This window comes from Bubalus kerabau, chromosome 6, assembly GCF_029407905.1.
Source record: "Bubalus kerabau isolate K-KA32 ecotype Philippines breed swamp buffalo chromosome 6, PCC_UOA_SB_1v2, whole genome shotgun sequence".
NCBI classification, from domain to species: Eukaryota; Metazoa; Chordata; class Mammalia; order Artiodactyla; family Bovidae; genus Bubalus; species Bubalus kerabau.
The window spans coordinates 70,988,230-71,002,934 of NC_073629.1; the positions used below are offsets into that span (position 1 = coordinate 70,988,230).

General features: G+C 37.3%; 1 protein-coding gene across 1 annotated transcript in view; it reads right to left on the bottom strand.

Annotated features, from left to right (window-relative positions):
• TNNI3K (TNNI3 interacting kinase) overlaps positions 1–14,705 on the bottom strand; it is a 326,898-nt gene that overhangs the window by 291,900 nt on the left and 20,293 nt on the right. Inside the window, exon 5 of the mRNA XM_055585475.1 lies at positions 460–570. Coding sequence (XP_055441450.1) covers positions 460–570 — 111 coding nt within the window. The remainder of the gene's footprint in view (positions 1–459; positions 571–14,705) is intronic.

A 14,705-nucleotide genomic window follows, 5' to 3' on the forward strand; every position in this document is an offset into this window, starting at 1 on the left:
ATATGCTGCTACTTAGTTGCTCAGTCGTGTCCAGTTCTTTGCTGCTCTATGGACTGTGTCCATGGAATTTTCCAGGCAAGAATGCTGGACTGGGTGCTATTTCCTTCTTTAGGGGATATTCCTGACCCAGGAATCAAACCTGCATCTCTGATGCCTCCTGCTTGACAGGTGGATTTTTTACCACTGCACCACCTGGGAAGTCTCTCAATGCTATATAGCCTCTATGTATCTAGCCATCTTTATATTAATTAATATTTGATTACACTGTTACAAAACAGACTGAATTTACTATCAAAAGAACATCTATACAGCTTATTTTGGTCTCCCTCAAAATGTGTGGATTCATTAGCTAAAATTAAACCAACTCCTAGAATTTCAAAAGTCAGCATTTGAAAACAGTTAAAAACAAGATTCCAAAGAGGCAGATTTGTTTTTGCAGGTGACCAAGGTGTGACTTACCTCTAGGTGACCAGCAATTGTAGCAATATGCAGGGCGGTGAGGCCACCATACCCAACCTGCTGTATATCAGCTCCACTGTGAAGCAGAGAAGTGATCAATTCCACACTATCCTGCAAGGAAACACATCTTTAGTGTTACTTTTCTCTTAATAGCAGGTTTGAACACTGTGCAACAGGATATATTGATTCCCTGACTGTCAGCCAGTTATGCACCCAAAGAAAACTTAAGTGTGATTTCTTCAACAGAGCACATGAAAAAGCAAAGAGCAACTCTCAGATGTTTGAAATGTAGGAATACATGACAGACTGTTCAGTTATAATCAATCTTCTACCATTTGACCATGAAAGACAGAAAGGACATTTACCTATAGTAAGACACTTGCAAACTCAACTCAATCTTACTTGTAGGTCACTCTAATAAATATGCTTTTTCCAGCAACTGCACTATTGAACTGGCTGCAGTGGACCATTTCATGGTAGTTCAGTAATTGATTCTCCTCTAACACATATGTGTCATGGGTCCAATACATAATTAAAGCACAGTGTCATGGACTCTATATATAATCAATCAGTGGTGGTTTTCTTATTAATAACTTGACTCACTAAAATATTTTCACTCAGTGAAAATGTTTGAAGCATTGTTTGAGCATTTAAGTTAGAGTAATTTATGTGATGACCAAATTATTTTCTTCATACTATTATTTGCATTGTACTCCTTTCCATTGTCTTTGGAGAGACATGACACTTTTTAATAATATTAATAGAAATGAACATTCATTGAATTTTTATTATGTAATTAAACTTTCACATGCACTAACATTTAAACTGGCACATGGTGAGACTTCAAAGATAGTTGTTGACAAAAAACACATTAAAAATAAAATTTATCTAAATGATCTCAAGAAAAATTACTATAAACCTCATTTTATAATTCAGAACTTTCAAAAGAATAATGTGGAGTGTCACATAGTCACAGAATTCCAGATCTGGAAGTGAATGTGAAGAAAGGTCTTCATGTTTAACTCTCTCCCTCAAAGGGAGAATTCAAACCATACCTTTATAATACTTGACCATCAACATGTCACACACCCAGTGAGAAGAAAGCCAAGTCTTCATGAGATAGGCCATTGCATTTATGCATATAATTTCAAATACTGTCAGTTAAGAAAATCCTCCCATTAGAAAACAAAGTCTGATTTTTTAATGCTGTCACACATAAGCGAAGGTCTGGAAGTCGTAAAAATTGAAAAAAAAAAAAAAAAAAAAACTTGGACAAAGTACTTCAAATAGCAAGATTAATGTTATATTTTCCAAATCTTTCACTGTTTACCTGCTCTAGAAAGAAAGTTAAATAAAAAATTCATCTTCCTTTACTATTCCATTGGCTCCTTCTGCTCAAGTTACAGACTTTATGTTTCTTCCAGTCTAAAACAAAAACAAACCAAAAAACTCCACCATTTTTTCCACTGAAGTAAGCTAATTTTATCAATATCCTTTCTGTCTCCAAAAATCGAGTGATTTTGGAGTGTAGCCCCAAGCTATTTTCTCATTCTAACTGCCACCTTTGATTATTCTTACACAGTCCAATAACTCCATTTTCAGTCCTGACTTCTCTGCTAAGTCCAAATTCCATATATCCTGACTACCAATGCCATCTCAAATTAAAAACTCAAAAGTACTGTTGTGAAAACCATTCATAATTTTCCAAGTGTTTTCCAACGGTCATCTCCTAGCATTCCTTATTTACATTAATGGCACTTTCTCATTCCAAATGACCTTGAGTCCCTCTAACTCAATCAGTTTCAGAATTGTGCTGGTTTTGACTCACTAGTTCCTCTCACACTTTTTCTCCTTATTTCTAACATCACTCTCCACAGAAATAAGATGGAAATAAGCTTAGAGTATTTAAGGTCAGTGCTGAGTACAAGGTTAAAAAAAATAAAAGAAAGAAAGAGTATTGCGCAAGATGAGATCAAAGGCATCTGATCTTGTACGGTTTGGCAGGCCATTGTATTAAGTATTCAAATTTTTCCAAGTGTAATAGCAGTAAAATGATATGTCACTGATACAGAGAAGAACAGGAAAAGGCAGTTTCTGAGGTAGAAATAAAATGTTCTGTTTTTCAAATATTAAATTGGGATACTTACAATGCAGGGTTAAGATTGTGTTAGAATTAGCCTCCCTAGTTAGAATCCCAGATCTGCTAATGGCTATATAAACTAAAGCAAGTTACATAAGCCCTTTACACTCATTTCCTGCATGAATAGTCTCTGAGATAAATGGGAGAGATATCATCTTAAAACGTTTCCTTGCAGATGAACAAACACTTAAATGTAAAGAGATGAAGGTGACATTTTTAAGCATAAAATAATATTTTTAATAGAGGGAACACAAGCAAATGAAAGCATGAGGAAAACAATATTGTAAGAAAATGACAAATTGGAGAAAGAATATTCACAACATATAAAACTGACAAGTGGTTTGTATATTTAATATATGAAAAACTCATATAAATCAGTAAAAAGATGGATATGCTTTAATTCAATGCATATTTATTAATGGATATATGCCTTATGACAAGTACCATACTAAGCTAAATTAAAATAAATTATATGAAAATCATTGAGCATATGAAGTATTTATCTATTGGGCAGATTCTTGTAAACACACATTCATCTTTTTCTCAGCTGACTTTGTATGTCCTCTTATTTAGCTGGAATTTGTGGATTTTAAGAGAAAGTATGTTATGATTCCTTCAGAACAGATAAATAGTGAAGTTAAAACTTAAAAGTAGTAAATCACCCTTTCATATATCGGCTGGATTTCTCAAGCTGACTTCTGATTGATCCAAATATATTTTTATTAAATACTATAAAAATAGAACTCCAGTTCTATCAAGTTATGCTAAAATGTAATAAAACAATCATTGCTACTTTTACATAATTTTCTATGAGCTAAGTACCAAGTAAAATGTTTAATCTACACCTCTTTCAAGCCTCATAATTTACCTATGAGAAAAATATTATTATCTCTACTTTACAGGGATAAAGAATTGATGTTTTTGAACTGTGGTGTTGGAGAAGACTCTTGAGAGTCCCTTGAACTGCAAGGAGATCTAACCAGTCAATCCTAAAGGAAATCAGTCTTGAATATTCACTGGAAGGACTGATGTTGAAGCTGAAACTCCACTACTTTGGTCACCTGATGCAAAGAAATGACTCATTGGAAAAGACCCTGATGCTGGGAAAGACTGAAGGCAGTCAGAGAAAAGGATGACAGAGGATGAGATGGTTGGATGGCATCACCAACTCGATGGACATGAGTTTGAGCAAGCTCCAGGAGTTGGTGATGGACAGAGAGGGCTGGTGTGCTGTAGTCCATGGGGTCGCAAAGAGTCCAACACAAATGAGTGACTGAACTGAACTGAACTACTTTATAGTTTATGACAGTCAGGCTCAAGAATTTAAAGTTCTTGCAGAACCAGAAATACTTTGTCTAAGTGTTGAAGCTAAATACAAACTCAGGTCTGTTTGATTCCAAAGTCCATGCTTAACTTTTGACTATCCATAGTGTTTTCACTGATTTTTCTTGGTTTCAATCTCAAGGAAAAAATTGAGGGGATTTACTTTTATTGCATTTTGTTGTATTTAATTGACACATGACAAACATTTCTCCCTACTCCACAGGAATATTGTTTCCTGATGGAATAATTTAAAAATTCAGCAATCTGGTGCACATCTTCTGGAAAGGAAATTCATAGAAAATAAAAATATCAGGCAAATTTTAAATATTATAAAGCTGACCTCACTTCCTGCTTGTATTCTGTAATATATAAAAAGTGTCTGAGGGCAAGTGTTTTAAAAGAAAGACTCAAGATGTGGTTTGGGAATATTATTCTGGGGAACTGACAGGCTTTGCCTTAGGTTTTCCCTTTCAGCCAAATTTACATCATTATTATTTAGTGGGATACACAGAAGCATTCTAAAATATGTGATAAATAAGCCTCTGTAACACTTTCATGTGTGAAACGCTTATGATTTTTAAACAAAGGAAAATCCTCGTGTGAAAAACAGAATAAAGGGTACAATAGACCTTTGAAGATTTATTAAACCAATGAAAATTTTTTATAGTGGTAGCAACTTCAACGTTTTCCTATGCACAAAACTCGAATACAGGATCTACTATCTTGCCTTTTATTAACCCTACAATTATTATAGATAAATCCAGAAAATGTAGGTATTAGTATGAGACAGCTCAGATTTTCTACTACCAAATTACATAAATTAAAAATACACACACACACACACACACACACACACACACACGGGTTTTTGCCAAATCTGTTCCATAATAAAAATTAAACTGGGATTGTTTAATATCTAAATTTTACTTTTTTCTGACTATGCAAATATGTCCTCTAGTGCGTGCATGATAAGTTACTTCAACTGTGTCTGACTCTTTGTGACCCTATGGACTGTAGCCCACCAGGCTTCTCTGTACTAGAATTCTCCAGACAAGAATACTGGAGTGGGTTGTCATTTCCTTCTCTAGGGGATCTTTCCGACCCAGGGATAGAACTCATGTCTCTTGCTTCTCCTGCATTGGCATGTGGGTTCTTTACCACTAGTGCCACCTGGGAAGCCCCATATCTTCTGGATGTTTTATTAATTAAATATAGTAAGCATTCATTTACAATCTTTCCATTTAGATGTGAAATCTATATTCCTTCCCCTCATATCCGGGTAGATTGTGATCAAAAGAGTATGGCAGAAATGAGCTACATTTCTGCCAAGGCTAGGTCATAGAAAACCACATAGCTTTCTCCTTGTTTTTTGGAAAATTTGCTCTTGAAGCTCTGAGCTACCATTTAAGAAGTCTAACTTGAGGCAGCCATGCTGTACGGAATCCAAGGCCACATGAAAAAGTACACAGCATATAAAGGTTCTCCAATCAAATGACCCACTTAAGACCAACCTTATAGTCATCCCAGCCCAGGCACCAGACATGTGAAATCTCCAGAGGATTCCAATTCCTCAGTTGATGGAGTAACTCCTAGTCATTCATGTCTTTTCAGCTAAGGCCCTACACATGGTGGAGCAGCATCAAGCCATCGCCACTATATCTTGTCTGAATTTCTGAAATGATCGCTGAATGATAAAAATAAGTTTGGGGTAGTTTGTTATGCCTCAATAGATAACCAAAGTATCTCATGGTAGAAAATGTAGAAAATAAAGGAATAAAAATTTTAATAACCTGCATCCTGCCATATGGGCTTTCTCGATGGCTCAGTGGTAAAGAATCCACAAGTCAATGCAGGAGACATGGGTCTGGTTCCTGGGTCAAGAAGATCCTCTGGAGAAGGAACGGGCACCCCATGCCAGTATTCTTGCCTGGGAAATCCCATGGACAGAGGAGCCTGGCAGGTCACAGTCAATGGGGTCACAAAAGAGTTGGACACAACTTAGGAACTAAGCAACAACAAACCTACCATATAATCACTATCACCATTTATGTGTGTATTTATTTCCTTTCATTCTTTTTCCTATGTATGCTGCTGCTAAGTTGCTTCAGTCGTGTCCAACTCTGTGCGACCCCAGAGACAGCAGCCCACCAGGCTCTCCCGTCCCTGGGATTCTCCTGGCAAGAACACTGGAGTGGGTTGCCATTTCCTTCTCCAGTGCATGAAAGTGAAAAGTGAAAAGGAAGTCGCTCAGTTGTGTCTGACTCTTAGCAACCCCATGGACTGCAGCCCACCAGACTTCTCCATCCATGGGCTTTTCCAAGCAAGAGTACTGGAGTGGGTGCCATTGCCTTCTCCTTTCCTATTTATGTACCCCCATAAAACTAAATAGAGCACAGACTAGTACAGCAAACAAACCTGTGCTTGCATACTGAAGGCCACTTCCTGCATTTTTTTACCTCTTGAGCTCTGGATAAATTTTGTCCTGTAAAATGATGTTAATAACAGTACAAATCTCATAAGAGTTGTGGGGATTAAATCAAATAATGTAATAAATCTATCATAATGTTTGAAACATAATTTTTATTATCAATTATTAGGTACACGATTAAACTGATATTACATATAGAGGTAAGTAATCTCTTTTTCATTTAATATAAAATCAGGAGCATTTCCCCATGCCTGACAGATGCAGAGATGTACCACTCAGATCCCCCTTCAAAAAGATTGTGCCAGGAGAGTGGTTAGCTGGCAGCCTCCCTCAGCTAGCTATTTCAGGATTCTCTATAGCATTTGAGCTGAGATTATGATTTTTTTCAAGGTGGCCACAAGTCAATGACTGAGAAAGGTGGTAGTAAAAGAGCCTAGCCATTTCCACTCAATGAGACACTCCTAAGCCAAAATTTGCTCTGGAGATCCCACGGGGCTGGTCGAGATTCCAGAAAGTCTGCACTGTGGTCTGAAAGCACCTCCAGACCAATCCTACCTTCTTTTTCCTTTTATTTTTAATTTTTTAATTTTTTGCTTTCATTTGTCACTTTTATTTTTTATTAAGATATAAATGACATATAACATTAGCTTTAGATGTACAACCTAATGATTTGACATATCTATATATTGGAAAATGATTACCATAGTAAATCTAGTTAACATTCATCCCCACATAGTTATCTTCTTTCGTGTCTGTGATGAGAATTTTTCAGATCTATTCTCTTAGCAATTTCATCCTTTCCCTATCTTTTAAAATAAAACATTCAGAATATAATCCAAGATTTTCTTGATGATTTTAGAGTCTACTTCAACACTTTATCACTTGACAACTCTAATTCTCCAAATCTGCCCTTTACTTTTGGTAAGGAAAAAAAAAGAACCTTGCTAGTATCTCTGAATGCCATAATGGTGCCATATAGTATTATCACTGTAGAAAAAAAAAAAAAAACATTGCTCAAAGAGGTTTTATTAACTTGTTTAAGTTATACAGAGCAATATGGCTTCAATCATTGCTACTCCCTGGGCTAAGACAGTAGTTATCAAATTTGAGTGTGCATCAGATGCACTGAGGGCTTACTAAAACACAATTGGCTTGGCTCCACCACCAGAGTTTCAGATTTAGTAGGTGGAAGCCTAATCATTTTCATTATATTTATTTATTTATTTTTTCGTTTGTTTGTTATTAGCATAAATTTATTTAATTGGAGGCTAATTGTATTGGTTTTGCCATACATTGACATGAATCCACCAAGGGTGTACATGCGTTCACCATCCTGAACCCCCACTACCACCTCCCTCCCCATATCATCCTTCTGGGTCATCTCAGTGCACCAGCCCCAAGCATCCTGTATCATGCATCAAACCTGGACTGGAGATTCGTTTCACATATGATAATATACATGTTTCGATGTCATTCTCCCAAATCATCCTACCCTCACCCTCTCCCACAGAGTCCAAAAGACTTTTTTTACATCTGTGTCTCTTTTGCTGTCTCGCATACAGGGTTATCATTACCATCTTTCTAAATTCCATATATGTGTGTTAGTGTACTGCATTGGTGTTTCGCTTTCTGGCTTACTTCATTCTCTCTGTATAATAGGTTCCAGTTTCATCCACCTCATTAGAACTGATTCAAATGTATTCCTTTTAATGGCTGAGTAATATTCCATTGTGTATATGTACCGTTGCTTTCTTATCCATTCATCTGCTGATGGACATCTAGGTTGCTTCCATGTCCTGACTATTATAAACAGTGCTGCGATGAATATTGGGGTACACGCATCTCTTTCAATTCTGGTTTCCTCAGTGCGTATGCCCAGAAGTGGGATGCTGGGTCATGTGGCAGTTCTCTTTCCAGTTTTTTAAGGAATCTACACACTGTTCTCCATAGTGGCTGTACTACTTTGCATTCCCACCAACAGGGTAAGAGGGTTCCCTTTTCTCCATACCCTCTCCAGCATTTATTGCTTGTAGACTTTTGGATCGCAGCCATTCTGACTGGTGTGAAATGGTACCTCATGTGGTTTTGATTTGCATTTCTCTGATAATGAGTGATGTTGAGCATCTTTTCATGTGTTTGTTAGCCTTCTGTATGTCTTCTTTGGAGAAATGTCTGTTTAGTTTGTTGGCCCATTTTTTGATTGGGTCGTTTATTTTTCTGGAATTGAGCTACAGGAGTTGCTTGTATATTTTTGAGATAAACTCTTTGTCAGTTGCTTCATTTGCTATTATTTTCTCCCATTCTTAAGGCTGTCTTTTCACCTTGCTTATAGTTGCCTTTGTTGTGCAGAAGCTTTTAAGTTTAATTAGGTCCCATTTGTTTATTTTTGCTTTTATTTCCAATATTCTGGGAGGTGGGTCATAGAGGATCCTGCTGTGATGTGTCAGAGAGGGTTTTGCCTATGTTCTCCTCTAGGAGTTTTATAGCTTCTGGTCTTACGTTTATACCTTTCATCTATTTTGAGTTTATTTTTGTGTATGGTGTTAGAAAGTGGTCTAGTCTCATTCTTTTACAAATGGTTGACCAGTTTTCCCAGCACCACTTCTTAAAGAGATTGTCTTTTCTCCATTGTATATTCTTGCCTCCTTTGTCGAAGATAAGGTGTCCATAGGTGCATGGATTTATCTCTGGGCTTTCTATTTTGTTTCATTGATCTATATTTCTGTCTTTGTGCCAGTACTATACTGTCTTGATGACTGTGGCTTTGTAGTCAGGCAGGTTGATTCCTCCAGTTCCATTCTTCTTTCTCAAGATTGCTTTGGCTATTTGAGGTTTCTTGTATTTCCATACAAATTGTGAAATTATTTGTTCTAGTTGTGTGAAAAATACCATTGGTAGCTTGATAGGGATTGCATTGAATCTATAAATTGCTTTGGGTAGTATACTCATTTTTACTATACTGATTCTTCCAATCCATGAACACAGTATATTTCTCCATCTATTACTGTCCTCTTTGATTTCTTTCACCAGTGTTTTATAGTTTTCTATATATAGGTATTTTGTTTCTTTAGGTAGATATATTCCTAAGTATTTTATTTGTATTCTTTTTGTTGCAATGGTGAATGGAATTGTTTCCTTAATTTCTCTATTTTCTCATTATTAGTGTATAGGAATGCAAGGGATTTTTGTGTGTTGATTTTATATCCTGCAACTTTACTATATTCAATGATTAGCTCTAGTAATTTTCTGGTGGAGTCTTTAGGGTTTTCTATGTAGAGGATCCTGTCATCTGCAAACAGTGAGAGTTTTACTTCTTCTTTTCCAATTTGGATTCCTTTTATTTCTTTTTCTGCTCTGATTGCTGTGGCCAAAATTTCCAAAACTATGTTGAATAGTAGTGGCGAGAGTGGGCACCTTTGTCTTGTTCCTGACTTTAGGGGAAATGCTTTCAATTTTTCACCATTGAGGATAATGTTTGCTGTGGGTTTGTCATATATAGCTTTTATTATGTTGAGGTATGTTCCTTCTATTCCTGCTTTCTGGAGAGTTTTCATCATAAATGGATGTTGAATTTTGTCAAAGGCTTTCTCTGCATCTATTGAGATAATCATATGGCTTTTATTTGTCAATTTGTTAATGTGGTGTATTACCTTGATTGATTTGTGGATACTGAAGAATCCTTACATCCCTGGGATAAAGCCCACTTGGTCATGATGTATGATCTTTTTGATGTGTTGTTGGATTCTGATTGCTAGAATTTTGTTAAGGATTTTTGCATCTATATTCATCAATGATATTGGCCTGTAGTTTTCTTTTTTTGTGGCATCTTTGTCAGGTTTTGGTATTAGGGTGATGGTGGCCTCATTGAATGAGTTCGGAAGTTTACCTTCCTCTGCAATTTTCTGGAAGACTTTGAGTTGGATACGTGTTAGCTATTCTCTAAATTTTTGGTAGAATTCACCTGTGAAGCCGTCTGGACCTGGGCTTTTGTTTGCTCAAAGATTTCTGATTGCAGTTTCAATTTCTGTGCTTGTGATGGGTCTGTTAAGATTTTCTATTTCTTCCTGGTTCACTTTTGGAAAGTTGTACTTTTCTAAGAATTTGTCCATTTCTTCCAAGTTGTCCATTTTATTGGCATATAATTGCCGATAGTAGTCTCTTATGATCCTTTGTATTTCTGCGTTGACTGATGTGATCTCTCCATTTTAATTTTTAATTTTTTTGATTTGATTTTTCTCCCTTTGTTTCTTGATGAGTCTGGCTAATGGTTTGTCAATTTTATTTATCCTCTTAAAGAACCAGCTTTTGGCTTTGTCGATTTTTGCTATGGAATAGAGGAAAACAACAGAATGGGAAAGACTAGGGATCTCTTCAAGAAAATCAGAGATACCAAAGGAACATTTCATGCAAAGATGAGCTCGATAAAGGACAGAAATGGTATGGACCTAACAGAAGCAGAAGATATTAAGAAGTGATGGCAAGAATACACAGAAGAACTGTACAAAAAAGATCTTCACGGCCCAGATAATCATGATGGTGTGATCACTCACCTAGAGCCAGACATCCTGGAATGTGAAGTCAAGTGGGCCTTAGAAGGCATCACTACAAACAAAGCTAGTGGAGGTGATGGAATTCCAGTTGAGCTATTACAAATCCTGAAAGATGATGCTGTGAAAGTGCTGCACTCAATATGACAGCAAATTTGGAAAACCCAGCAGTGGCCACAGGACTGGAAAAGGTCAGTTTTCATTCCAATCCCAAAGAAAGGCAATGCCAAAGAATGCTCAAACTACCGCATAATTGCACTCATCTCACACGCTAGTAAAGTAATGCTCAAAATTCTCCAAGCCAGGCTTCAGCAATATGTCAACCGTGAACTTCCTGATGTTCAAGCTGGTTTAAGAAAAGGCAGAGGAACCAGAGATCAAATTGCCAATATCCGCTGGATCATGGAAAAAACAAGAGAGTTCCAAAAAACCTTCTACTTCTGCTTTATTGACTATGCCAAAGCCTTTGACTGTGTGGATCACAATAAACTCTGGAAAATTCTTCAAGAGATGGGAATACCAGACCACCTGATCTGCCTCTTGAGAAATCTGTATGCAGGTAGGAAGCAACAGTTAGAACTGGACATGGAACAACAGACTGGTTCCAAATAGGAAAAGGAGTATGTCAAGGCTGTATATTGTCACCCTGTTTATTTAACTTATATGCAGAGTACATCATGAGAAACGCTGGACTGGAAGAAACACAAGCTGGAATCAAGATTGCAGGGAGAAATATCAATAACCTCAGATATGCAAATGACACCACCCTTATGGCAGAAAGTGAAGAGGAACTAAAAAGCCTCTTGATGAAAGTGAAAGAGGAGAGTGAAAAAGTTGGCTTGAAGCTCAACATTCAGAAAACAAAGATCATGGCATCCGGTCCCACCACTTCATGGGCAATAGATGGGGAAACAGTGGAAACAGTGTCAGACTTTATTTTGGGGGGCTCCAAAATCACTGCAGATGGTGACTGCAGCCATGAAATTAAAAGACGCTTACTCCTTGGAAGGAAAGTTATGTCCAAACTAGATAGCATATTCAAAAGCGGAGACATTACTTTGCCAACAAAGGTTCATCTGGTCAAGGCTATGGTTTTTCCTGTGGTCATGTATGGATGTGAGAGTTGAACTGTGAAGAAGGCTGAGCGCCGCAGAATTGATGCCTTTAAACTGTGGTGTTGGAGAAGACTCTTGAGAGTCCCTTGGTCTGCAAGGAGATCCAACCAGTCCATTCTGAAGGAGATCAGCCCTGGGATTTCTTTGGAAGGACTGATGCTAAAGCTGAAACTCCAGTACTTTGGCCACCTCATGCGAAGAGTTGACTCATTGGAAAAGACTCTGATGCTGGAAGGGATTGGGGGCAGGAGGAGAAGGGGATGACAGAGGATGAGATGGCTGGATGGCATCACTGACTCGATGGACATGAGTCTGGGTGAACTCCGGGTGCTGGTGATGGACAAGGAGGCCTGGCATGCTGCGATTCATGGGGTCGCAAAGAGTCAGACACAACTGAGCAACTGAACTGAACTGAACTCAGTATTCTTGCCTGGAAAATCCCAAGGATAGGGGACCCTGGTGGGGTACAGTCCATAAGGTTGCAGAGTTGGACATGACTGAACATGAGTGAGTGAGTTCAAAGGTTATAAAATGGCTGTAATTTGAGGAACAGGGAAACTGAACAGAAAAAGAAGTTGCACAGAGAGGACTGTAGAAGTCTGCATGGATTCAATATAGGTTCCTCAGTTGGGCTACAGAGAAAGATTCTTGGATGTAGGAATCATCACTTGATTTATGGCCAAATGGTGAATGGTAAGCAAATCAGAGGTTATGATAGTTCAAGGAGATTATAGAGTTTCAGTCAGTCAGAAGGGTGAGATGTTATCGAGTATCTTGGGCATTCAGGTGAGATACTACAAATCCAGGCCTTAGAAATCAGAACCGAATTCGTAGGTCATTCTCAAATCAAAACTAACTATAAAACGTGAATCCACCAATATAAACTAACTGCCAGAAACAAAACAAACTCAACATCTTTAAGGGAAAATGGCATAATGAAGATTTCTTGCAACAATCAATACACATGTCTAACATGCAATAAAAATTGGTATGCAAGGAAAACAAAAAATGCAATATGTAGTCAACAGAAAAGTATTAAATAGAACAAACACTGCAATAATCCAGGTATTAGAAACAATATATAAAGCATTTAAAGCAGCCATTAATGAAAAGCTCAAGAATTTAAATGAAAATATGGAAACATATTTCCCAAATGGGGAAAGGAGTACATCAAGGCTATACATTGTCACCCTGCTTATTTAATTTCTATGCAGAGTACATCATGAGAAACTCTGGGCTGGATGAAGCACAAGCTGGAATTAAGATTACTGGGAGAAATATCAGTAACCTCAGATACACAGCTGACACCATCCTTATGGCAGAAAGTGAAGAAGAACTAAAGAGCCTCTTGATGAAAGTGAAAGAGGAGAGTGAAAAACCTGGCTTAAAACTCAGCATTCAGAAAACTAAGATCATGGCATCCAGTCCCCTCACTTCATGGAAAATAGATGGGTAAACAATGGAAACAGTAAGAGACTTATTTTGGGGAGCTCCAAAACCACTGCAGATGGTGACTGCAGCCATGGAATTAAAAGACACTTGCTCCTTGGAAGAAGAACTATGACCAACCTAGACATCATATTAAAAAGCAGACATTACCAACAGAGGTCTGTCTGGTCAAAGTTGTGGTTTTTCCAGTTGTCATGTATGGTTGTGATTTTGGACTATAAAGAAAGCTTAGCACCAAAGAATTGGTACTTTTGAACTGTGGTGTCAGAGAAGACTCTTGAGAGTTCCTTTGACTGCAAAGAGATTCAACCAGTCAATCCTAAAGGAAATCAGTCCTGAATATTCATTGGAAGGACTGATGCTGAAGCCAAAACTCCAATACAATACTTGGCCATCTGATGGAAAGAACCGACTGATTGGAAAAGACCCTGATACTGGGCAAGATTGAAGGCGGGAGGAGAAGGGGATGCCAGAGGATGAAATGGTTGGATGGCATCACTGACACGATGGATATGAGTTTGAGCAAGCTCTGGGAGTTGGTGACGGACAGGGAATCCTGGCGTGCTGCAGTCCATGGGGTCGCAAAAAGTTGGACATGGCTGAGCAACTGAACTGAACTGATGGAAACATAAATGAATAGAAGTGTAATCATAGCAGAGAATTTGAAATTATATTTTAACACTAAGTGGAAATTCTGGAACTGAAAATTACATCTTAAATGAATAATTCTTAGTAGATTAATATCAGATGGGGGATGGCAAATAAATGGTATTAAAAGTTGAATTCAAATAAACAGCAATAATCAAAATTTGAAAACAAAGAGAAAGAGGATCGAAAAACTGAACAGAGACTTGGTAATCTTTGGAAGTTTATCAAACAATCTAACACACATGTTTGAAAAAATAATGGTCAAAATTTCTAAATTTGATGATAACAAACTTACATATTTAAGAAATTCAATGGTCAAAAAGCATTGTACAGAGAAAATCATACATGGGATTATTATAACCCATCTACTCAAAACCAAAGATATTTTCTCTTCTTTTATTTTCTTAAAAGATATTAATGCTTAACAGGAAAATTCTAACAACATATTGGAGATTATACATGTATAGATGTAAGACATATAGCAAAAGTAGTATAAAGAATGAAGATAATATGGAACTATACCATTGAAAGGGTGTTACATTTACAGTGAAGTAGGCCAATATTAGGGCTTCCTTGGTAGGTCAGCTGATAAAGAA